General features: G+C 41.8%; 1 protein-coding gene across 3 annotated transcripts in view; it reads left to right on the plus strand.

Annotated features, from left to right (window-relative positions):
* Positions 1–25019, plus strand: part of LOC122641852 (structural maintenance of chromosomes protein 5) — a 103253-nt gene that overhangs the window by 17598 nt on the left and 60636 nt on the right. For 2 of the 3 annotated variants that reach the window (XM_043835166.1, XM_043835167.1), the window contains exons 5-9: positions 550–699; positions 907–1011; positions 1078–1223; positions 21764–21872; positions 22012–22167. In XM_043835166.1, the coding sequence (XP_043691101.1) occupies positions 550–699; positions 907–1011; positions 1078–1223; positions 21764–21872; positions 22012–22167 (666 nt within the window). The remainder of the gene's footprint in view (positions 1–549; positions 700–906; positions 1012–1077; positions 1224–21763; positions 21873–22011; positions 22168–25019) is intronic. The other variant, XM_043835168.1, reaches the window with a different exon arrangement.

The raw sequence follows: 25019 nt of genomic DNA on the forward strand, positions 1-25019 counted from the left end.
AAAGTATATTAATGGTGAATACAACTATTGACTTGATGTAGATCAGCTTGATTTACATCAGCACTATACTATTATAACTTAGACCTGCGAGTACATGACAGGGGAGAACCCAATACCTGCACTTTTTGGGTTGTTTCCCAGATTGTTGGTCATGGTATGCCCTTCCCATGCCCAAGGCTGTAAGAAAGAATTGTTAAAGAGCTTCCCAATTCTGTAATCAAACTAGCAGCATAAAGCACCACTGCTGCAGATGTGAACTCTGGAGAACTGATATAATCAAGTTTAAGTGTGGTGGCACTAGACAATACATTGGCTTCAAGCTTAGGGAGAATTTTCACTGCTTGCGTTACCTAATTTGGAAGCTGATGTTCTAATGCCAGTAAGCTAAAATCTTCGTTTCTGATATAGATTCTGTTATTAGGTCTGATTATTTGTGATTAATGGAAAGTTTTGACTTTATATTACCGTCTAACTGGATTTTTTAATGCTATTAATGAAGAGCCCCTCAGACTGTTCATTTTAACTTCTTTTTGTTTGTTTGTTTGTTAGTTCTTACCACAAGATCGTGTCTGTGAGTTTGCTAAGCTAACTCCTGTACAACTTCTAGAAGAGACCGAAAGGGCAGTTGGTGATCCACAACTACCAATTCAACATCATTCTCTTGTTGACAAAAGTCATGAATTGAAGAGACTTGAAGTTGTGAGTTTCTAAATTCTACTAGACATTATTGTGTTTTTTTGCCTAGCAGATAATGTTCTAAGGATCTATGATCTGGCATAAAATTTGTTCCACTCTTTTGTTTATTGCTCATATTTAACAAAAGACATCCATTTGCTTTAGCTTCCTTGGAAAAAAAATGGTATGAACTTTCTTTATAGTGTTTAAAACTCTTCAATTGTTTTGTAGACTGTCAAGCAAAATGGAGATACCTTGAATCAGCTTAAAGCACTTAATGCTGAGCAAGAAAAAGATGTAAAGCGTGTCCGTCAAAGAGAAGAACTTCTGGCAAAGGTTTGTCACGAGGTCATTAAACTAGTTTCAAACCAGTACTTTTGATTCCTTTTCCTTCTCTTGCAGGTTGAGTCTATGAGAAAGAAATTACCATGGCTTAAGTATGATAAGAAGCAAGATGAATGGAAGAAAGCAAAAGAGAATGCGGATAATGCCAAAAGAGAACTGGCTGAAGCTGCTAGGGTTGCGAATGATCACAAAGAACGTTTAGAGTATGATAGCTTGGTTGATTCCGCTGCTCTTTTCAATCTCAAGCATGATCCTTAACAATATATTTAATTAGTCTTGCATTGTCTTCTAATTATTTATTGTTTTCAACATTAGTTGTGACTTGTGAGCATTTTCACTATATATTCTACCTTTTGCTTTACAAAGCCACTTCACTTCTTTTTTTGAGGTGAATCTCTCAATTCTTAAATAAAAGGTTCTTAGCTTGGGATATATGGACTTGTGAATTTCATGTGAATTCTATTGTCCTTTAATCGTTGTGGCTGGCTCTCCGATTCATTTATATTAATGGTGAGTGTAGCTGTTGACTTGATGCATTGTACAGATCATTGGGCTGTGATTTTTTAAAATTAATGGGTCTGTGATTGTTGAATTTGAACTGAAAAAAGTTTATATTATATTATATGGAAAGAGAATGCCACCCGGTCATGCCAGACACGCCGGCCCTGACACAGGGGCACGCAAAATGACTTCTGTACCCCCTGGAACCCCGGAAATGACCAGGGGTGCGATGGTCATTTCGCACGCCTGTGTCAGGGGCAGCGTGTCTGGCGCGACTGAGTGGCGTTCTTTCTCCTTGCATGATATTTCTTGGATTCTGTTTAATGTTTTGATTACTTGAAGTCAAGAATCAAGTTGCCTATCTTGTGATGCAATGAGGTTGAAGACATCACTAGTCTATTTTTGGGTTCTTGGCTGAAGTCACAGTAGGTGTTCCAACGTTAGCAGGAAAAGTTAAATTTCACCAAATTAATTCTTGTGAGAGTATCATGCCTTGGTGCTATTCTTTTGTAAGATGCAGCAATTGCTTCGGCTGTTGAGATGTTCTACTGTATTATTTGATCAAGCACATGCATATCCAATTTAGCTGACATAGGAGCCAAGTACATAGCATTAACATAAGAATAAGTGGAAGAGTGTATCCATGAAATTACATGTATAGTTGGTTCTTCCGGGACAGTTACCTTGGTTGTTTTTGTTTGTTTTTTTAAATGCAACCCTTCAGGGGAACAAGCTGGACCTTCTGGTGTTTTGTGGCCTTTCTATGTACTGAAATAAAAATAAGTTCTTTATGATGGCTATGGTTGTTGATTTCTCAAGTATGCTAGTATATTGGGTTGTAAGGTGGGATTGGGAAAGCTCCAAGCTTTGTTGCGGTTTCCTTGATTGCTTGCTATTGCCGCCTGTCCAAGGCTATTAGAGTTGCGGCTACTGAGTCTTTGAGAAATAGATCTGCAAAATAAAAAAAAAATTTTATATTTTAGGGCTGGAAAGATTGCTCCTTATTTAAGCATGTTTTTAGCCCTGCCTATCTCACATATTGCTTTCATCTAAGCCAGTATTGGCACTAGAGATACTTGAAGAGCTTGACCATGATCTTCTGTCGCTAAAAGATCCATTTAGTATATGTACGCAGTTGGTGTGTGTCAAGGGACCTAGATGGTTCACTTTTCAGCCTTTTGAAGGTTTCAGTTTCTTGAGTTCTTGGAAAAGCAGTGTTCTTTTAGATATTGATAGGACTAGTCAGTCAGACTGGCAGACCATCTCATGGCCATGCTTGCGGGTGGATTTACTACTTCTCCTGAAGTTTTTCAAAACCCGGTAGAACAGTTAAAATTGTTCAGTCTTTATGGTTAAGTGTTTGAACTAGGTCTGCGGATATGAGGTTGGCTTCCACTCGCATGTTGACAATGGTATGGAATGCTATAGAATCCTCATCATGCGGTTACGTACCCTTCTGCCAAAAAAGAGGAGCTTTCTTTATCAGTCCACTGGAGAAGAAAGTTAGACTAGCCAAGTTGGATTTAAAACTTAACCTTGTCATCAAGACCATAATCGTTGTCATCATCTGGATCAGGAGGATGAGGATCATAATAATACACATCATCCTTCTTGTATCTCACCTACGTTCACATGGCACTCTAGTAGGGACACCTGTTATCGAGTGACCTATCTTGCCACAATTGCGACACTCTAATGTTTTTGAGCCACTTATTGCCCTTGGAGACCTCGGAGTTCTTTTCCTCAACCTTGAATGTCTCAAATTTCTTCTTTTATTCCTGGGTGTGGGCTTGTAAGCTGAAGAAGTCTTGAGCATCTTCTTCAAGTAGCTGTACTTTTCTTTGGTTGTCTTAGCATATGCAGTTGCCACATAGACTCGTCCAAAATCCCCATTAACAAGCTCTAATCAGAATTCTCTGTTCAGCCTACTGATGTACCTGAATACATTGCTGATCAGCCTGATCTGTCTCTTGGAGTTGCATCTGGAAGACAATTTGTGGAACTCCATGGTGTAGGTATCCACATCTTTACTGTCTGGATGGAAGTTGACCATCTTGTGGAAGAGAACCTTCTCAAAATTAGGAGAAATAAACTTCTCTCTTTTTTTTTTAATAACAATTACATTGCAGCTCCCTGGTGGTTCCCGGTTCCGGCTTGCCTGGCCGGCCTGAACTTCTTCCCCTTTCTGTACTCCTCCCTCCTGGGGTATGCCGACATCACCTAGACCTTCTCCTCTGCCTTCTCCCTTTCCCTCTTCCCCTGTTAACCAACCTCTCACTTCTTGGAGTTCCCTGTTCGGTTCGATCTCTGGTTCTCGTTCTGATGGCCTTCCTCCCCACTTTGTCTTTCCTGCTTTTGTTGGCTCAACAAAGGTGCTCATTGCTCTCCGGATATCCTTGAGGCTGAAGCCAAACTGTGGGAGAATTGCCTTGTTGGCCATTTTCTTGGCTCTAGACCTCCCTTTCTTACTGTCAAGTTTTGCCTCACCAAGCAATGGTGTGCTCAAGGAAGTGTGGATATTTACCTCCTTGATAACGGGTTTTTTATTTTCAAGTTCTCTTTTGCTCCTGATAAGGTTTGTGCCCTTGAGGGAGGTCCTTGGCTTGTTGGGAAGAAGCCCATTTTCCTGCGACAGGGGCACCGTCATTTGCAGCTCAGGCGAGTGGATCCTTCCTTTATTCCTCTATGGGTTTCTCTCCCCAGGTTGCCGCTCCACTATTCGTGTACTGAGGGCCTCAATGCTGTTGGCTCTGTGCTTGGTCAACCTTTATTCTCTGATGTGAGAACTATGAGAAAGGATCATCTGGCTTATGCGAGGATCTGTATTGAAGTTTCAGCACAAGACCCTCTCCCCTCCTTTATCGTGGTGAAGGAGGGCGATGATTTCTCCTTTGAGCAAGAGGTGCATTATGAATGAAAACCTCCACAGTGTTCTGTTTGCAAATCCTTCGGCCATAACTCTAGCCTCTATAAGCCATTGGAGCAACCCACTGAAGCTCAAAATATCCCTACTCGCAACACGGGTTCTAGCCGTGAGGAAGGGGTGACTGAACATCGCCGATTTGCCAATCGCTCTCAGTCTCGAGGCAGGCCACACTCCAGATTCTGTCATCCGAACCATCGCCGGAATAAAGCCCAGCCTGTTGCGACTCCAGCGGACTTGCTGCAGTCGAACCATCACCTTTCCCCTGTTGTTCAGAACAGGTGCAGTCTGTTGGCTGCTGCCGAAGACTCTGTCCTTATCTCTTGCCCCGAGAAGCTTCAGTTTGAGGCTCTTCCTCGTAGCAGGTCTCGGATGTCAGAAAGTCCATCAGCTGACCCTTCAATTCTTGGCACTCTTGGTAAAGCTCTTGGCGAAGCTCTTGGTGAAGCTCCTTCTGACGTCGCATTGATGTCGAGATCTGTCCAGGAAACCAGCTCTTGTGCTTTTGGTTCGCTTCTTCCCCAGGTCTCGACTGAGAGAAGAAAAAGTGCCTTTATCCCTGTTGTTGTGGGTCTATCACCTTGCTCATCTCTTGTGGCTCCCTCGCTTGAGTCAACCGTGAGAAATTTGAACTCTTCTACCCCTGTGTTAGATTCTCTCTCTCACAACTCCTCTCTTGTCCTTGAACCAACGGGTCTTCGGGTCAATCTTCTTGCGGGTTTTGTTTCTAACATATTTTCCACTTCTAACCCGAATTCTACGACGTCTAGGCCAACATTTTGCTAAGATCCCCTCCCAAATAGCCAAGGATAATGGGCAAGCAAAGAAAAGGTGCTCAGTGTCTTCCACATAGTTCCAGCAAAGGCAGCATGAAGGAGAAGCAACAATCTGGTGTTGGCGAAGGAAGGACTGAGTTGGAAGGCAGTTGGAGAGCGCTCGCTAGGCAGTGAAGCAGTGACGGGGGATGTGATGCTTGAACCAAAGAAGCTTTCTCAAAGGAGCAGGAGAATTTTGATGCGAATATAATCCCAGGCAGCTTTTGCGGAGAAGGAACCGTCTTGGAAGGCGACCACATGACATAATCACCTCTCCCAAGATTGATTGTTGGAAGAGCAGACCAAATGTTGGAGAGAGTTTGATGCGAAGGAGGCAGGTCCCAACTAGAGGCGTCGAGGATATCGGCAACCTGAGCATTTCTGGGGATGCTTGACCTGTAGATAACTCTGGGGCTAACAAGATGGAGAAGGATGCCCATAGGATGCCAATAATCCAGCCTGAGGGAAGTAGTGGAACCATCACCAATGCGGGAGCATATAGCTCCTTGAACGAGTGGCTAAAATCTTCCGCCAGATCCAAGAGGCATCAGTGGAAGGGGAGACAGTCCAAATAGAGTCTTGCTGAAGGTGCCTTGAGTAGATCCAATCAACCCAAATACTTCTTTTTTTTGAGGATATCTTCCAAATCAATTTGATGATGCCGACCAAGGTAACCTCCTTGATTCTTCGGATACCCAAGCCACCCTCTTCTTTTGGGTGGCAGACTAAAGCCCAGTTGATTGGATGGAGGAATCTAGAGGAGTCAGTGCCCTTCCAAAGGAAGGAGGCCATAAGGGATTCTAATGCCTTGATAGTAGAATGAGGCAATCCATAAATACCCGACCAGTAGATGTAGGAAGATTCCAACACTTATTTGATAAGAACTAGCCGACCTGCATAAGATAGAAGCTTTCCTTTCTAGAGTTGAAGTCTTTTCCTGATAAGATCCAGCATAGGAGTGCAATGGTGAGCTGAGAGCCTAGCATGGATCAGAGGAAGCCCTAAATATTTGACAGGGAGCTGGCCAACTAGAAAGCCCACTTTCTCAATCAGGGCTGCTCTGTCTAAGTCAGGAACTCCAGCAAGGAAAAGAAGGGATTTAGAAGAATTGAAGCGATGCAGACAAGCCATAATGGTTTCAAAGGAACTGATGGAGGCCTTGGAGAAGATCATGAGGTCGTCAGCAAAAGCCAAGTGGGAGAGCTTGAGAGCTTTGCACTTGGGAATGGGAGATATAAGATTCTGGTTCGTGCATATTTGAATGTCTCTTGAAAGAACTTCTAAAGCCAAAGTGAAGATGTAAGGGGAGAGGGGGCACCCTTGTTTGATTCCTTTTGATGTTGAGAAGTTACCTGCTGGGCTGCCATTGACTAGAACTGAGAGCCTTGTAGTGGAGATACAAACATGGATCCAGTGAATAAAAGCAGGAGGAAAGCCCATCTTATTCATCACATTGATACTGAAGTCCCTTCTTAGAGAGTCAAAAGCCTTGTGAATATCTATCTTCATTAGGGCTGCTTGGCAGTGACTAGATCTTTCAAAACCTCTAACAATCTCATTACAAAGGAGGATATTGTCCGAAAGACATCTACTTGGGATGAAAGCCGACTGGTTTTCGTTGACAAGCAAATCCACAACACCTATGAGTCTGATGGCAAGAATTTTGGCAATAAACTTGTATATCAGATTGCAAAGGGCAATGGGCCTGAAATCTGACATCACAAAGGCCTCTTCCTTTTTGGGAATCAGACAAAGAAAGGTGTGGTTTACCCCTTTGATTTGACATGGATTGAAGAAGAAGCTCTGAACAGCTTTGATGAGGTCTGTCTTAATAATATCCCAAGCTGCTAAGTAAAACCCCATGCTGAAACCATCTGGGCCAGGAGCCCCATTGACCTTAAGAGAACGAATAGCAGCTTCAATTTCTGATTCATCAGGAATAGCCCGAAGAGAAGGGAGCAGCTCCTCAGGGATGAACTTGTTAAGCAGGCTATTGGGGAAAGAGCCCAGATCATCTAATGGACTATTGAAGATATCCTTGAAGTGATTGACAGCCAAGTCTTTAATATCTTTCACAGTAGTAATAGCCGAACCATCAGGAGCCCTTAGCATGAGGATACAATTTGCATTTGTCCTGGCTTTCAAGGGCCGATGAAAATAAGCTGAATTTGAGTCACCCAACTCCAGCCATTTGATCCTGGATTTTTGCTTAAGGAAGCATTTTTCTTGAGAGAGGAGGGATGAGAGCTCAAGGGAAACCTCCTTTTCTTCTTCAGCCCATAGTATAAAATCTCGCGAAATATCGGCGATATATCGCCATATTTCGTGAATCTCGATATGTCCGAGATACGAAACACTTCCGAAACATAAAAATACAATATCTCGTCGATATATCGTGGATCTCACGATATATCGCGAGATATTGTAAAAGTGACAAATAGTGTCACATTAAGAGCCTTATAATTCCATATTTCGCAGCTCTTGGTCGATATTTCGACCGAGAGCTGCTGAAATTCAAATTTTTCTCTTCTTCCTCCCTTCCAAGCCTCATCCAAGCATTGTTGAAGCTCCTTGTCACGGGAAGACATCGGAGGGTCATCTAAGCTCATCATCCAAGCCTATTTTCATTATTTAAGGTAAATTCTATTTCTCTAAAACTATTTTTTTAAAAAATTTGTACAAATGTTGTTGGATGTTGATGATATTAATATATGTTAGACACAGGAGGCCGATCTACGACCTCACGGTGTCGAAATTTTTTCCCATATGTATTTTTTTCGGTTTTAAAAATTCATTTTCCTACAACTAAAATAGGAAATAATTAGGGGTAATATGACTTAGATGGTAATGAATTAAATATATGTTAGACACCAATGGCCGATCTACGGCTTCAGTGTCGGATTTATTTTTCTGCTCTTAAATAATTCTTTTAATTTTCAAAATTAAGAAAAATATATAAAAAATAAAAAAACAGAAATAAATAAGGAAAAATATGAGTTTTAAGTTTAAAAATAATGAAAAATATGAAAGTTATTTCTTTATGTTTTGAGATGCATTACATGTATATTATGTTTACTAATTTTTGGTTTTTGTTGTGTTAGGTCAATACTTATATTAACATTATATATAAAAATTAGTTTTAATTATGTGAAAAGTATAAGGGTTAGGGAAAAATATTAAATAACTATACAAGTGTATTAGTAATCTAAAAGTGCCGATTGAAGTGCATCTACATTAAGTTTTTTAATTATTTGTGTTATTTACATTGCGTTAAACAAGTATCATTATGGCGGATCGTGATAGACAACGTGCAAAGGGCAAGCAAAAGGTGGGGAAAGTAGTCAACAAAAGGGGCAGAGGGAACAAAGAGAACAGAGGGAACAAGAGAGACCAGCCCCAAAGATGGGGTGACATTGCGTGGTTACATGGTACTCCCATTGATGGGGATAAGAGAAAATCTATATGTAACTATTGTCACATGCAATTTATGGGAGGTGGGTCCAGTGAGACTTAAACAACATCTCGATGGAGGATCTAAAGATGTTGTAGGTTGTCATATGGTCCCCTCGCAAGTAGCCAGGAGATTGGTGATAGTTTGAGGGGAAGAAAGAAGAGGAAGGCCGACAAGCAAAGGATAAGAGAACAACTTGAGGATACGAGTGAGGAGTTCGATGGGAGGAGGAAGACGATACAATGATGATGATGATGATGATGATGATGATGACTCTCTCGATGATGACATTGCGATGACGATGACATACAAACAAGCAGAGGAGGCAGGGATTTTAAGGCGGACTGTTTCAAGGAGCGAGTAAGTTTTCAAGATGATCCAGAGACAAAGAGTAGGGGGTAGTGGAGGAGCGGCGCCTGGAGGTCCTAGAACTTTGAATCCTTTTAAAAGATCACAAAGTGTGAGGGCAACCCCAACACCTCTACCACAGTTCAAGACCACCATCAACATCGATCCTAAATTGCATAAGAAGAAAGGAAGCAAGCCAACCCAGAATCGAAAGGAGCATGGAAGGGGATGAAGGGATTGGTTAAAGAATCGATAGCTAAGTGGATGCTATACCATACCATCCCGTGAAACATCGCACAAGGCCCCCATTATGATACCATGATAGATACCATTGCAGGTGGCCCAGGATTCAAGGGCCCCACCCCTATGAGGTAATGAATGTTTATCTACCTCAACAAAAGAGTGAGATTGATGAGTACATTAGTGAGATGAGGAATATGGGGAGACATATGGGGTGACTATAATGGCAGATGGATGGGACTGGGCCTCAAGAAAGTCCATCATAAATTTCATGGTTTATGTGATGGGAGGACGTGTTCCTCAATCGTGGATGCATCCAAAGAGATAAAGGATGCAAAATATATTTCTGATTGTTAAAGGAAGTAGTGGAAAAAGATGTGGGTATTGAGAATGTTGTCAGTTATTGTAACTGACAATGGAAGTAACTTTGGCGGTGAGAAGATGATGAACAATAGTAAGTACCGCTCTTCTGGACTCCTTGTGCAGCCCATCGTTGACTTAATGCTAAAAGATATGGGAAAGTTAAAGTTGGTGAAGAGCGTGGTTGAAAGTGCAAGACAAGTCACCAACTTTGTATACAACCACTCCTATGCACTCAATCTATTGAGGGAAAAATGTGGGGAGTGACTTGGTTAGGCCTGGCATCACAAGATTTGCCACCAACTACATTGCTCTCAAAAGCATTGAAACAAAGAAGGCCGGGTTGAGAAGCATGTTTGCTTCGAGGAGTGGTTTGAATGGAAGGGTTCCAAGACTCGCAAATGGGAGGGAAGCACAAACAACGATGTCATCGAGGACTTGGACCAAACTAAGCAAAGTGGTGAAAGTTTTAGAGCCGTAGTTAAAGTTCTACACGTTGCCGACTCCGCTCCGAAGGGCCCAACCACGCCACAGTCCTATATGCTTTGCCAATAGACTTGATGAAAGATAGTGTCTATAGTGTGGCTCCTCGCAGATGCAAACACTTCTTAGATATCATAAATGCTCATTGGGAGAATCAACTTATGCATCCACCGCATAAGGTGGTGAGTAAATTTGTTTTATGTTTACTAATTCATAGTATTATTATTTACTAATTACCTATGCATTTGATAATACCTCTATTCTATATGTCATATTTCAGCATACTACTTGAACCCTAAGTATCAATATAACAATAGGCTTGGGTTGGAAACTCAACTTATTGATCTTTGTGAAACAAGTAGTGAAGAAGTTGGAGCGGATGGCACTACAAGCAATTTGCAACAAGAAGTGAGTTCATTTGGAAACTCAACTTATTCATGCTTTCAAATAAGTAGTGAAGAAGTACTTACTAATTTTCCCACGTGGGTGTAGATCAAGGTATTTAGGGATGCGTTGGGAAGTTTTGGAACCGAGGTCTGCGATCTGGCAGCAGCGTGGCGATGCTGGTAATTCTTTTAAGTTTTAAATTACATATGTATTGAAATTTGAAATTTGAAAGTTGAACGACATTTGACACGTCTTTTTGTTGTAAACTTGTAATGCAATTGAATGGTGGGTGTTGTATGGGAATCGGCTGAAAACTTAAGAAGAATAGCAATTAAAGTCCTCGCCCAAACATGTTCTCGCATCCGGTTGTGAGAGGAACTCGGAGTACCTTTGCCTCATCCACTCAAGAGGCGCAAGCAGATTGGGGTCTCAACGTTTATCCGAATGGTGTATGTGCACTACAACTCGAGGCTGAACCGCAACACATACGCATGGGACATATGGGACAGAGGGCACCATTGATCTGCCTGACATCTTTCAAGTTGACTCGACCGATGAGGACCCTATTGTGGATTGGGTGAGGGATAGAGGTGAGCCAGTGTTGGATAAGGAGGGAGGTAGGCCCGACCCATGATAACTTCGAGATTGGTGCGATGTGGACGAGTATATGGGCGACGAGGGTCGGATACATGCGAGGAAGCCTCACCCATACCATTCCAGCCCAGCTGGTGGCAATGTTCGGCGATGATGAAGACTGGTCTAAGTCCTCAAATGATGATGATGATGATGATGATGGTGATCTTGGTGGTGGTGATGTTGGTGGTGGTGATCTTGGTGAAGAATTTGACGACATGCGAGAGCGTTATGTGGTAGGCCAGGAGGCCCGAGGATACGGCACTGTAGAGCCGCTCCGATTCAGCTGAGAGGCAGTTTGATCATGCCACACAAGATACGGACCACGAGCACGTGCCCCGCACCCCCACCCTCGAGAGGCCCCCTACATACATACAACAGAAGCGTAGGGGTCGACAAACACAGCTTGCAACCTCGATCACTGGACATTGATAACCTATCTAGCTCTGTTGGTGGTTTGAGTATGGGTGATAGGGAGGGAGGACCGATGGACATTGGCGTGCCCCATCTTTTGACGCACATGCCACTCCATTGGCCCGGATTATGGTGCATCACAACCTTACGGTGGATATGGATATGGATCATCATCATATGGGCGTTTAGTGGGGTAGGGAACTATGACTACCTACCCCGACCCCAGGGACATCTTGGATCATCTTTTGTAGATAACATCTTTGCATACCTAGCGGACCTAGCTACCAACCTCACCGGCCATACATGCGCCAATGCCATCGCCTCTTTGCGCCGGCGCCAACATCATATCATAGTGGATCATCTTCTTCACGGATGGATCGATTGGTAACCCTAGTTTATATCCTAGGATAGGTTATCTACGTATGTTGATGATTCCATTTACTCAACACTTGTGGATGACTACACTCGCTTCTTCTCCGATTCTATACCGTGGTCCCATATGTCCTTCAAACAGAGCAATGGACGTCGACTCCGAGAGGCATGAGTGGGATTGATCCAGGAGGCAGAGAATTACTATTAGCGGTTTAGCACTTGTAATTTGTAACTTAAGTTGTGATTTCATTAATCCATGTGTATTTAACTATTTATACATTAGGGTCGGCGACCGTATGTCAATCAAGGGTGCAAGCCCAAAACACCAATTTGAATTCACGCACTTTACAATTTTATGGTTTAAATGTGTTTATTAAGCTTAAATAAGGCTGTCCATGAAGTTTCAGTGCCTAGATATGGCCAAATACCCCCGAGATGGACCCCCGAAATATTGCAGAAAAATGCAATATCTCGGGCATATTTTCGCGATATCTCGGATATTTCAGATATCTCGGTAGGCACGAGATACCGATATATCGCGAGATATAGTACTATGCTTCAGCCAAGGAGACATTGAGAGTATCATATTGTAACTGCAGCTGAATAGTAGAGAGCTTATCTTTGCAAAGCAAGACCTACTGGGAGATGTTTCCAAAAGAGCTCTTGTTCGAACTTTTGAGGGCATCCTTTACATTGCGAAGTTTCCTGGCAAAAGCAACAAGAGGGGAGGAGAAGGCATTTACATTTTTGTTCCAAGCCTCCTGAACTGTGGGCAAAAAAGAGGAATTTGATGTCCACATGTCAAAGAACTTGAAAGGCTTAGGACTAAAGGAAATGCAAGGTTGGATGGTAAGAGTGATAGGGGAGTGATCCGAGATCCCTGGAGTATCAAAAGTGGCAAGAGATGAAGGGTGGGAAGACAGCCACTCTTCATTGACCAGAATTCTGTCCAACTTACAGGTTATACGAGCAGAGCTTGATCTTTTGTTATTCCAAGTGTAAGGAGGACCAGTCCATCTTAGATCATTAACCCCAATGTTTTCAATGCAGTCATTGAAAGAATTAATAGCATCCATGTGAAGATGAACTCCACCCTGCTTCTCATGACTGAATCTAATAACATTAAAATCACCCCCAAGCCCCCAAGGGGCAGTTCCAATCAGATTTGCAATGGAGCGCAAGTCAGTCCAAAGAGAGAGTCTTTGAGAGGGGCAGTTTGAAGCATAGATAACAGTGAAAAAAGAAAGGATTGGCTAAGGATATCATAGAATTTAAGGTGCAGGAATTGAGAGGAAGAGGAGAAGTGGGAGACAACAAACTTTGAAGGATCCCATAAAACCCAAATTCTGCCATTTGGGTGGGGAGAATAGTTGGAGAGAGAGGACCAACCAGGGGCAATGGTGGCCATGATACTAGCAGAATTGGACTCCTTGATATGAGTTTCAATTAAACAACAGAAGCTTGCATCAGAAAGCTTAAAACGAACCGCAGCTTGTTTAGCCAAAGAATTTAAGCCCCTAGTATTCCAGAGGAGGCCTTGATTTATTTGGACAGAGGTGGAAAGGGCATCACAGGCTCACAAAGCCTGGAGAGGACAGATAGGGGCTGAGAAGAGCTTCGTTGCCTCCTCTAGTAAGAGCAAGCAGGGGAAGAAATGGCCAAGGGGGAAGGGAGGTTTTGGTTCACAGGGTTTGAAAGGGAGATGGAGTGAACCGGGGTTAGGTGGTTCGATGGAGGGTCATTTGGGTTAAGAAGGTTTAAGTGAATATGGGAGGATACCCGAGAACCCGGAAGGGGATTAGGAGGTCCAGGTCCAAGAATAGAAGGGTTTGAGAAGTAGTGGGGACCACAGGTTGACAGGTGGAGGGGAGAGAAGAGGGGGTTGAGCCAAAAGGGGGAAAAGGCGAAGGACTTTTTGGTAAAGTACCTAGTCGAGAAGAAAGAGGTAAGAGATTGGAACTCGCAGAGGGGAAACCATCGAGAGGACCTACGCCATCGCCAGTCTGAAACGCCGACAGGGGCTTAGTAGTACTAGGATCAGATGAAGCTTCAGCAGAGGGGATGGCGTGAGGATTCGGTGACATGCGAGATCGACTGCGATTCGATATCTGGAACTGGAGCACCTTGGGGCAGGCATTAATTTCAGCTGCATCGTCAGAAGAGGCTAGTAGAGAGAACCTGTTGTGACCAACGTGTAAAGACCAGGAGAAGCATCAGCTAGAGAACTTTTTCGATGAGGATTCCGGCGCCTGATCTTGTTTCGAGTCCTACCACGAGAAGGAGCACGAACCGCAGATGGTAGAGGAAGGCTGAGAGGGCTAAACTTCACGATGAGGGCTTACAGCTTTTGGGGTGCAAATCTTGGAGTCGTGACCAAAGGATTTGCAGAAGAGACATTGAGGTGGCTTCCAGTCGAAGTGGACCTCTTGCTCAAAAGTGTAATCGTCACCTTCATGAACCGTGACGAAAGAAGGACGTGGATCAGCAGCAGAGACTTCTATGCAGATACGAGCATAGGCAAGTCGATCTTTTCTGGAGGTTCGAAGGTCAGAAAAGAGAGGGGTTCCTAGAACTGAACCCACAGTGCTAAGGCCTTCTGAACACCAGTAATGCAAGGGAAGTTTGGGAAGAGAGACCTAAAGAGGAAGAGAAGAGATGTCCAGCCGCCAGAGCCGAAGATGCCGGTGCCATTACCTAAGAAAAATTGGCTTCTTTGCCACTAGCCAAGGACCTCCCTCCAGAGCACGCAGCTTGTCAAGTTCATCAGAGAACTTAAAAATAAAGAAACCATTGTCCAGAAGTGAAGTCTCCATATTTCCTTTTGGTCTCCATTGCCTGAAGAGCGAGAGCTTAACAGTGTGGAAAGGTGGCCTAGAGCCAAGGAAATTGCCAACCAGACAATTTTCCCAAAGCTTCGCCTCATCTTTAAGGAAGCCCACAGGGCAAAGGGCTACTTGTGTTAAACCAACAGTTGAAGGGGCGATAAAGTGCAAAGGCAGGCCATCGTGAGAGGATGAGGGGGCACTGAACAGAGCTGACCAGGTCGAAGAGGCCTTAGGTAAGGTTTGAGTTTGGGGAGCTGTTGGTAACAGCGGAGGTGGAGACTGGGTGGCTTGCGGTGGTGGTGGTGACGGAGAGGTAGGGGGTGGAAGGTTCTGGGGGATGACTGCATACCCCCAGCAAGGCACGACACAGAGAGGAGGAGGGACAGGCAGGCAGGTTGAAAGGAAAGAAGGAGGTTAACGCCGGAGACTGAAGGTCCAACCTATAAACTTATTCCCAAGTGGTTTCAATTTCAACTGGCATATATCTCATTATCCAATATATCTTTTCTTGTAATCTGCAAAGATATATTGGATAATCCTTATTAAAGAGAGCCCAATTCTGGAAAAATCCTTTGTTCTATTGCTCCCGGCTGGTCTTTCCTCTCCAATTACCCGCACCATCCTAACGGACGTATATGGATTTTTTGGGATCCCAGTAAAATTTCTATTTCCCTTTTATCCTCCTCCTCCCAGTACATTCATCTCTCTTTCTCGGACAACCTGGGCCATTTCTCCTTTTTCTTCACTGTGATTTATGCCCATAATTGTCATACTCAAAGGATTTCTTTATGGGAAGATCTCTGCTACATTGCCAGCCAAGTTGGGTCCCATCCTTGGGGCTTGGGAGGTGATTTTAATGTCATAAGGTACAGTTATGAAAAACAAGGAGGGGACCATGTTGACATGGAAGCAATGGATTCTTTCAATGAATGTATTGAGGACATCAAAGTTAATGATCTAAGATTGTCTGGATTTCCTCTAACTTGGAGCAACAAAAGAGCTGGTTGCCATTTTATCTCTTGTAAACTTGATAGACTGATTGTTAACGAATCTTGGCTTTCAACCTTCCCATCTCCTCATGCTTCTTTTGATAACCCAGACATTTCTGACCATTCCCCTATCTCTCTTGCTATGCAGCCCTTCACTTCTTTTGGTCCTAAGCCATTCAAATATTTCGACATGTGGTCCTCCCATTCCTCCTTTCTTCCCACGGTTAAGGATGCTTGGGACAAGCTTGTTTTTGCTTCCTCTACCCCTCTCATTGCCTTCTCCAAAAAGCACTGAAATATTAAGGCAGCTCTCAAAGATTGGAATTTAAATACCTTTGGCAACATCACTGAGCAAGTCAAGGATTGTAAAGACAGGTTAGCTTCTATTCAGTTCTGGCTGCAGACTGATAATCTCAATGTCCTTCTTGCTGATGAGGAAAAAGAGACTTCCCTTGAGCTCTCCACTTTACTTACTCGGGAAGAAAGTTTCCTCAAACAGAAATCCAGAATTAAATTGCTGGACTTGGGTGACTCGAATACTGCCTAATTCCACAGATCTGTGAAAGCTAGAGTTAATTCTAACTCCATTATTCAGCTCACTTCCTAGGATGGTTCTGTTGCCACCACAGTTATGGACATTAAAGGCTTGGCTGTTTAGCATTTCAAGGACATTTTTAGTGGAACTCTTCAGGATTTCAACTCCATTCCTAATATCTTAATCAGCAAGTTAATTCCCTCTGATTACTTGGACACTCTGAGCTCCATACCTAAGGAAAACGAGATCGTGGCTGCTATTCATTCCCTTAAGGTAATTGGTGCCCCTGGCCCTGATGGTTTTAGTATGGGATTTTTTCTTGCTCCTTGGGAAATCATCAAAGTGGCTTTAATTGCTGCCATTGAGAGTTTCTTCGTCAACCCAAGAGATTAAAGGTATCAACCATATCTTCCTCTGCCTTATCCATAAAAAGGATGGTGCTTCTTCTATGAATGATTTTAGACCCATAGCTCTTTGCAACCTGCTATTCAAGTTCATTGCTAAGATCCTTGCTCAAAGACTTAAAAGTGTTGTGGACCTCCTTGTCAGTGACAACCCATTGGCCTTCATTCCTGGCAGAAACATTTCTGACAATATTCTTCTCTGCAATGATATAGTCAGAGGGTTTGACCGGAAAAACCATCGCCCTCCTATTCTGCTGAAGATTGATATCCACTAGCCGTCTGACTCTCTGAGATGGGATTATATAGTTCAAGTGATGACCAAGATGGGATTTCCTTTGGTTTTTGTCAACTGAATTGGCTCATGCATATCCCCTCCGATGTTCTCTGTTTTGGTTAATGAAAGCCCGGTAGGTTACTTTGGTGCTTAGGTGGGAATTCGTCAAGGGTGCCCCCTTTCCCTGTATTTGTTTACTTTGGCTTTGGAAGTGCTCTCTGGGGAAATCCAAACCTACATTGATCAACAACTCATCTCTCCTATGCCAAAGTGTAAGGCTCTCAAGCCAACTCACTTGGCTTTTGCAGATGACCTTATGATTTTTTCTAAGGCCTCCATTGCCTCGCTCGAGTCCATTCTGCTCTGTCTTTAGCACTTTCATGAGCTCTCAGGCCTCCGTATCAATCCATCTAAGTCTCTTCTATTCTTTGCTGGGGTTTTTGATATGGACAAAGTTGCTTTCCTTGATAAATCGGGCTTCCAAGAAGGGAAGCTGCAAGTCAAATATCTGGGGCTTCCTTTGATTCTTACTAGGCTCTTAGCTCACCATTGCACCCCGATGTCGGATCTTATTCGAACAAGGTTTCAATTGTGGAAAGGTAAACTGCTATGCTATACAGGTATGTTGGTTCTCATCAAATCAGTATTGGGATCATCTTATATCTATTGGTTTGGCACCTATGGTCTCCCGCAATCTACTATCAAGTCCTTGGAATCTCTCCTGGCCTCATTCCGTTGGAAGGCTAATGATTCTTCTAGATTCCTTCATCCTCTAAGGTGGGCTGCTGTATGTCTGCCTAAGAAGGAAGGTGGATTGGGTATCAGAAGGATTAAAGAAGTTAACACTGCCGGCATCATCAGGCTAGTCTGGAAGATTGTTACAAAAAAGAAAAACATTTGGGTTGATTGGATTTACTCGGGTCTTCTTCGTTAGGACTCCATCTGGACTGCTTCAGCCTTGTCAAATACTTTTTGGGTTTGGCGCACGATCCTTGACTCTCGCTGCCTGGTTCTTCACTCCATTCACTCTCAGATTGGTGATGGTCTCTCCACTTTTCTTTGGCTGAACCACTATAGCACCCTGAGGGGATCCTCCTCCATTTAGTCACCCCTAGGATCATTCATGCTACGGGCCTTCATAGACTCTCCTTGGTGGCATAGTTCAATATCTCGTGATATATCGGTATCTCGGGCCTACCAAGATATCTGAAATATCCGAAATATACTGAAATTTTGCCGAAATATGGTATTTTTTCTACCATATTTCGGCACTCCATCTCGATGGGTTTTTGGCCATATTAAGGCCTGATACTTCATGTACACCCTTATTTAAGCTAAATAAACACATTTAAACCTTCATATTGCAAAAAAATGAACTCAAAGTGGTGTTTTGGGTTTGCACCCTTGATCGACTGTATACGGTTGGACCCTGATGTATAAAATAGTTAAATACATATTGTTTAAGTACGAAAAGACATAATAAGAAATTTAAACAAAGTAAGGAAACAAAAATAAAGTCAAATGTAGCCTTCAGTTTAAACTCATAAAGTCATAAGTGCATAAGTCATAACTCATAAACTTCATAATAGTCAATAGTTCAATACCCAATACACAAAGTATTTCTACGAAATTTACTGAAATATACCGAAATTTATCAAAATATATTGCTCTGTACACAGTATTTCTACGAAATATACCGAAATATATTGAAATTTCTACGAAATTTGAACTTTTTTCATTTCGAAAGCCCATCTCGTCTCAGTAGTGTTGGAATTACTGAAATTTACCAAAATTTCGGCGATATATTGCGAAATTTGGTACCATGCTTGGTGGCTGATGTTATTGATCAGTATGGCTGGACTCCACCTCCCTCTCCTTCCCATGTACTGAACCTTATTTGGAATGACCTTTATTCCATCTCCAGAAGACCAGCTGGCAGAGGTGATTGTGTTTTTTGGTTGTCTAACAATTCAAGCTCCTTCTCCTCTAAAGCAGCCTGAGATTTCGTCCGGCCGGAAGGTCCTTTGGTCCCTTGGAGAAATCTTCTTTGGTTCAAGCATCACATTCCTAGACACTGTTTTACGGCTTGGAGGATCTTCAACAACTGTCTTCCAACTCAAGCTTTTTTTCGCCAACGCCAGATTACAGTGCCCCCTTTATGCTGCCTCTGTTGGAACAATGTTGAAGATGCTGATCATTTCTTCTCTGGGTGTCCTACTGCGACTGCCATTTGGAAAGGCATTTTGATCAATTGTTGGCCTGCCCCTAGAAGAATCCTCCCTTTCTCTAGAGAGTGGATCTGGATTGATATGACTTTTGCGGGATCCTCTATTTGTGATGTTGTCGGAAAGTTGGCTTTTTGTGCAACTCTAAACCATATTTGGACGGAGCGTAATAACAAGAAATGGACCTCCAACTCTCGGTCCTATTAGCAGAATTGGGATTCCATTTCCTTCCAAATTAAAGCCAAGTTGTTGTCAGCTCCCCCTTCTTGCTCTGACACCCCAAGGAACAGGCTTTATGTTGTCTCTTGGGGTCTCTCTTCTATCTCTCTTATTGATCCAGCCCCTCTTCCCTGAGGATTAGGCTTTTCTTTTTGTTGTTGCTCCCTAAAGGGGATCCCTGTATATTCTTTCTCTCTCTTTGGTAATGAAATTCTTATTCACCCCCCAAAAAAAAAACTTCTCTTTTAGTATCTGCTTCATGGTCTTCAAATTAGTGACGGGTTCAAGTCGCTTGATGAACTTTGATTGTAGCACATCATCCCACCGTGAACATGCATATCTAGTGAATTTGGTGAGGATAAGCTCACACTTGTCATCTAGAATGGACTTGTAGGCGAAATCCCCTTGACTTTAGTTAACAAGTCAGGAAAATCAGTGGGTCTCTTCCACTGTTGAACTTTGGAATCTCGACCTTGACGCCATAATCCCTATCTTAGAACTGTTGTATGACGTCCTGGGGAATAATTGGATCTGGTGATGGTCTTGGAGGCATATTTGTAAGTCCTAGAGTACCAAATTGAGGAACTGTTTTAGATGGCCTTGGATCATCTCACTTGTCGAACCTTCCCACAAAATCAAGAATCTCAGCAAGTTCTGTGAGTCTTTTCCTGCTCAGTCAAAAAGTCTCTGCTATGAACTTGTCAAGTTTCGTTTCGATCCTCTGCTAGTTTTCTTGTAATTCTTTGTGCAACTTGTGGAGCTCAAGGCTGATGTGAGAGGGTCTTGTCATGGTTAGAATAACTGAGAGTAAAAACCCTAAATTTGGGTCACTATGGCCCACCAAAGTGATAAACAAGTCAAATTAAAGGGGTAGTGGCAATTCTGTAAATTCTCAGAAAGTCTAGGACCACTTTTTGATCAAGAAAGGGAGTTAGGGACATGAAAGTAATTTAAGTTTGAAGAAAAGGACGAATCTGGAAATTTAAATGCAGATTGGGATAAGTTAGAAACAAAATTCAGAAAGAGGGGTTTTGCGAAATAACCAAACATTCAGGCCTTACTTGCAAGTATAAGTAGTCTTCTTCTACCTCTTGTTAGAACCCAAATCAGCGGTAAAGCCAGATTTGTTTTGAATAATAGATCTCTCTCATATGATCACCCATCGAACTGTAGCTTTTGAACCCAAAGAGGATTATGGTCAACCCTCTGCTATAACTTGTAGTATTCCTTTTATCAAGACCAATACCTAATAAAAATAGGCGGGGTTTTCCTGGTGTATTTTATACGACTGCTCTCTAATAGAACTTGTTGAATTATTTTTATAATAAGTATCTAATAATAGTAGATTGGAGTTAGTATGTGTGCTTTGTATGTGGCTCCTTTTCATGTTATATAGTCCTCTTTGAGGTCCCCCAAGTTCCCAACCTGGTTTGGGGTTGGCTTGCTGCTGTTGTTGTCGTATAGCCGTTTTTGTCCTTTTTTTTCAATAAAATTCTGTTGTCAAAAAAAAAAGCGGGCTGGGTTTTTCTGGTGAGCACATATTATCTACCACATGGCAGGTTGGATGGGGGTGGAATTTTGTAAAGATGTAGACCCTATTGTCTGCTGCTCACATGCCAAATTTCAACCTAGCAGGAATTTGTTAAGTCGCAAAATAAGGCATTGATAAACTCAGGACTACAAAGAGGTGCGTGGACACACATCTGGGTAATATGATTGAATCTGAGGTTGAAATTTGACACATGGAAACACTGGCATCTCTTAAATATTCAACAGTTGGAATTGCCAAATGACCCTTGCACAGATGTGCATACCATAAAGCCTTTCATCATAATTTATTTAAAATGCTAAAAGAAAACTTATATACCTCTGAGCCCTCAAATCTTGTGGTTTTGGGGTTTGTTGAGTCTCATACCCTTTGTCCGTTTTGGACTCCAGCACCTGCATATGGATTCGTGTGACATAGGTTCATATTTTTGTGTCATAATTTCAGCATGTTTGTTTTACAGGACAGGGGCTTTACCTACTTTTCTATTCTGGTTCTGTTGCTAACTGTGGAACATTATTGAATTTGATTTAGTATTCTTATTTCCAAGTCATATGGGTGCTTATAGTGAAACTACTTGGGCTACTCTTGCCCTAGTTCTACTTGAGGTTTTTTTTTTTTTTTTTGGTGTGTGTCAATTTTTGTGATGCATAGTAGTTGTATGGTTTCACTTAATTTTTACTTGTTGGTGAGTAGTGTGAATCAAGTTTCTTTGCACATTTGGACTTTTCTTGGTCATTGTTCCATCTGTTGATATTCTAGGTATCAAGGATGGCCACTGATAAGTTAGTTCTTGTAGGGAACAGCAAAGGAAATTAAAAGAAGATGGCAACTGTAAGAAAGAAAGAAATCTACTTGATGCTAACATTGAGAATCGTAAGATGGTCCTTGATAAAGAAAGCAGTTTGGTATGTCAGCTAAATCACTTTCATTTTTAGTTCTTTTCAAGTTTTGCTATTTGTTACTGCAGTTCTTGGAAAATCCTTTGTTTTTATCAGATTGGTGTGCTTTGCAAATTTATATTTCTATGTTTTGTTTGTTTTGTAGGGGGTTCATGTAAGAGGAAAATATAATCGTATTGTAGAGTTGAGGAGGGAAGAAGAATCTCGTCAGGAAACAATTTTAAAAGAGAAAGAAGATCTAGCTGTTGATAAATTACAACTTGCAAACTGGCCTACGCATGATGATCGTAAAGATAAAATTGTATGTTCTAGGTGCTTTATGTCTTGGCTTATATTTTGAGTTTTAGGTTATGATGTTCAAATTTGATGACTATTTTGAAGCATCACTATGGAGTTACATTGGCAACTTATCTGTCTTCTAATGCATATCAATATAGGTCTAGGATAACTTGTGACTAATTGACTGAGTGAAGTAGAAACTTTACATGGTTTCTTATTTCGGCAGATCAATTGAGCTATTTAATATTGGATGTCCTATTGAAGTATAATCATTGTTTTTTTTTCCAGAAAAATCTTTGATCTTGTTGAAACTGCAAAAATTATGATTCTATCCACCATCACCGCTTATTACCCGATGCTGGTAACACTGCAGTTGTTGTGGTCATGTTTTTGTGATATACTTTGTCTCTTTACAAGTGGTTTATGAGGCATGTGAGGTTTACTCCTTGAACCACACCTTGAGACAAATTACTACTTTACTAGGAGAATGCCTCGAGGCTCACACATCACGTGTCGGGCACATTCCCTTGTCATGAGATATTGGGGATGTACTTGATTTAAAATATGTTTTTGCAACAATGTTGAGATTTAAAGCTCAGATTTTTAAAATGTCTTTTTGTTTATTATTTAGTTTCTTGAAAATTACTTACTTTTATATTTGTCCTGTATTTCCTTTTTGTTTTTTTATTTTTCTTGCTTATTCAACATTTAGACATCTCATATTTTTTGGGTTCATTAAAAAGCTCTGCATGTGGGGCTTATGCTTTATGCACCAAGTCTTATGCCTTGCATTTTAGGGTGTGGAATGCTCATGACATGATGTAACCATTGAGAATATTTTTTGTAGCTGGTCATGCATGGGAGGTGCAGCATGCTTTTTGGAAGAAAACATACCTTTGGCATGAATTTTTGAAACATATCAAACTGTACCAGGAATTTAAGGAAAGGTGTCGACTGTTTTAGTAACCTAATGGCTGATATCTAACTGGAAATCATCTTACATAAGCATATATTAACTTCTTAGGCCTCTCTCAGAAAGTAGCTAGGTGGTGAATTTAACTAATCATAGATCCCATGAGAGTGATGTGGGACCTAATGTCATAATTCATTAGGCAGGCCCTGGTGCCATGAATGTCCGACATTTACTATTTGTTACTATTTCACTTGCCTGTTTGAAAAGGTAAAATCTAGTGAACTGATTTTAATGGGTATTTTTTTAGAATTTCCAGAATTCCGTGAGGCATTTGTCATAAGCTTGTAGCATCCTTACGTGTTTAATTGTGTCATTATGTTGATATATGAGTTTAGGGGCAGACAGGTCTTTTTACTTTGGTTTGTTTTAGTCTTTTATTATGTCAGTTTGATGTAGGGGCATTACTGTCCTAAAGTCTTTTTTATTTTGTTGTAAATACTAAAGTGGCTTACCTGCGTGAGAACATTTTGTTCTGCCGCAGGACCCTTTTTCTCTTGGGATTTGCGTGTCTCCTCTCCATTCTTCTTTTCTTCTCTCTTCTTCTTCTTCCTCTAGTCTGGTTATTAATTGATATTATAACATGGTATCAGAGTTCTTATAATCAGATTGGAGTGTTTCCATGATTCTCTTCTGATCTCCCTTTTTCGATTTCTTCTTGTGGTGTGGAGCCACCCATAGCTGCCCTTACTGTGGTTTAAATCCACTCATATCAATAATTAATGGAGTGTTTTTATTACTATGTACCTACTATTGATTGCTGATTGGATGTCTACATCAACCACAGTCAAGATTGCAAGTATCGATTTCAGGAGAAAACCCTGACAAATATCGATCTCATCTGGGAAGTACTTTTTTGGAGTTCTGTGATTAAGGTCTGCGATTATATGGCTTTTAATTGCTTCTGGTGATCGATTGCAACTGAACTTTGCTGGTTATGCTGCGTAATTGAAGGCTTTGATATTCTTCCCAGAAATCCTTACATCGATTTTTCTTGGTTGGCTCCTTCGGTTGTGGGTTTGCTGCTGGTTGGTTCCTTCTTATTTTTCTCTGTAGATTACATATATCTATTTTTTTATCCTTTGAAGCTGGTACTCTTGCTGCTATCCTCTTCCCTCTCTTCAGAATCGATTGCTGCTGCCCTGGGATTTTGCTTGTTTTCATTATCGATTCTTGGAGTGTTTCTACTATGGCTGATACGAAGGCTCCCAATGATAATGTGAATGTTCAGATCACCTCTATAAGATTGAAGGGGAACTCCAACTATTTGCTTTGGGCACAAGCTGTCCGTGTCTACATTATGGCTAAGGATAAACTTAGCTATATTACTTCTGCTCCTCCAACATCCGATTCTAAGGTCTATAGTACCTGGGTGAAGGAGAATGCAGTTATCTTAATTTGGTTATGGAATAGCATGGAGCTTAATATTGCTGCTAGTGTCATGTTCCACACCACTGCAAAGGGAGTGTGGCATGAGTTAAAGGAGACATACTCTCAAGAGATGAGTATGACACGTATTTATGACCTCTATGAGAAGCTGTTCCAATTCCAACAATCTGACAAATCTCTCCATGAGTATTACAATGCCTTTAAGGGCATGGTTGAAGAATTAAATGTGTTTCAGCCACTACTACTGATATTGAGAAGTTGAAGGCCCAAAGAAACGAATTTTTTGTCTCTATATTCTTGGCTGGTTTGAATCCTAGTCTGAAGACTGTAAAAGGGCATCTACTTGCTGGTGAATCAGTTCCTACTTTGAATGATGCCTACTCTAGACTGCAGCGTATTATTTCTCCCAGTTCCAAGCCTGACACCAACCCCAAGGAGAATTCAGCTTTTACTATTACTAGAGGCTGTGGTTCAGGGGGAGGACGTGGCTTTGGTGGTCGTGGTTCAGGTGGACA

Source organism: Telopea speciosissima, chromosome 10 (genome assembly GCF_018873765.1).
Source record: "Telopea speciosissima isolate NSW1024214 ecotype Mountain lineage chromosome 10, Tspe_v1, whole genome shotgun sequence".
In the NCBI taxonomy this organism is placed as follows: Eukaryota; Viridiplantae; Streptophyta; class Magnoliopsida; order Proteales; family Proteaceae; genus Telopea; species Telopea speciosissima.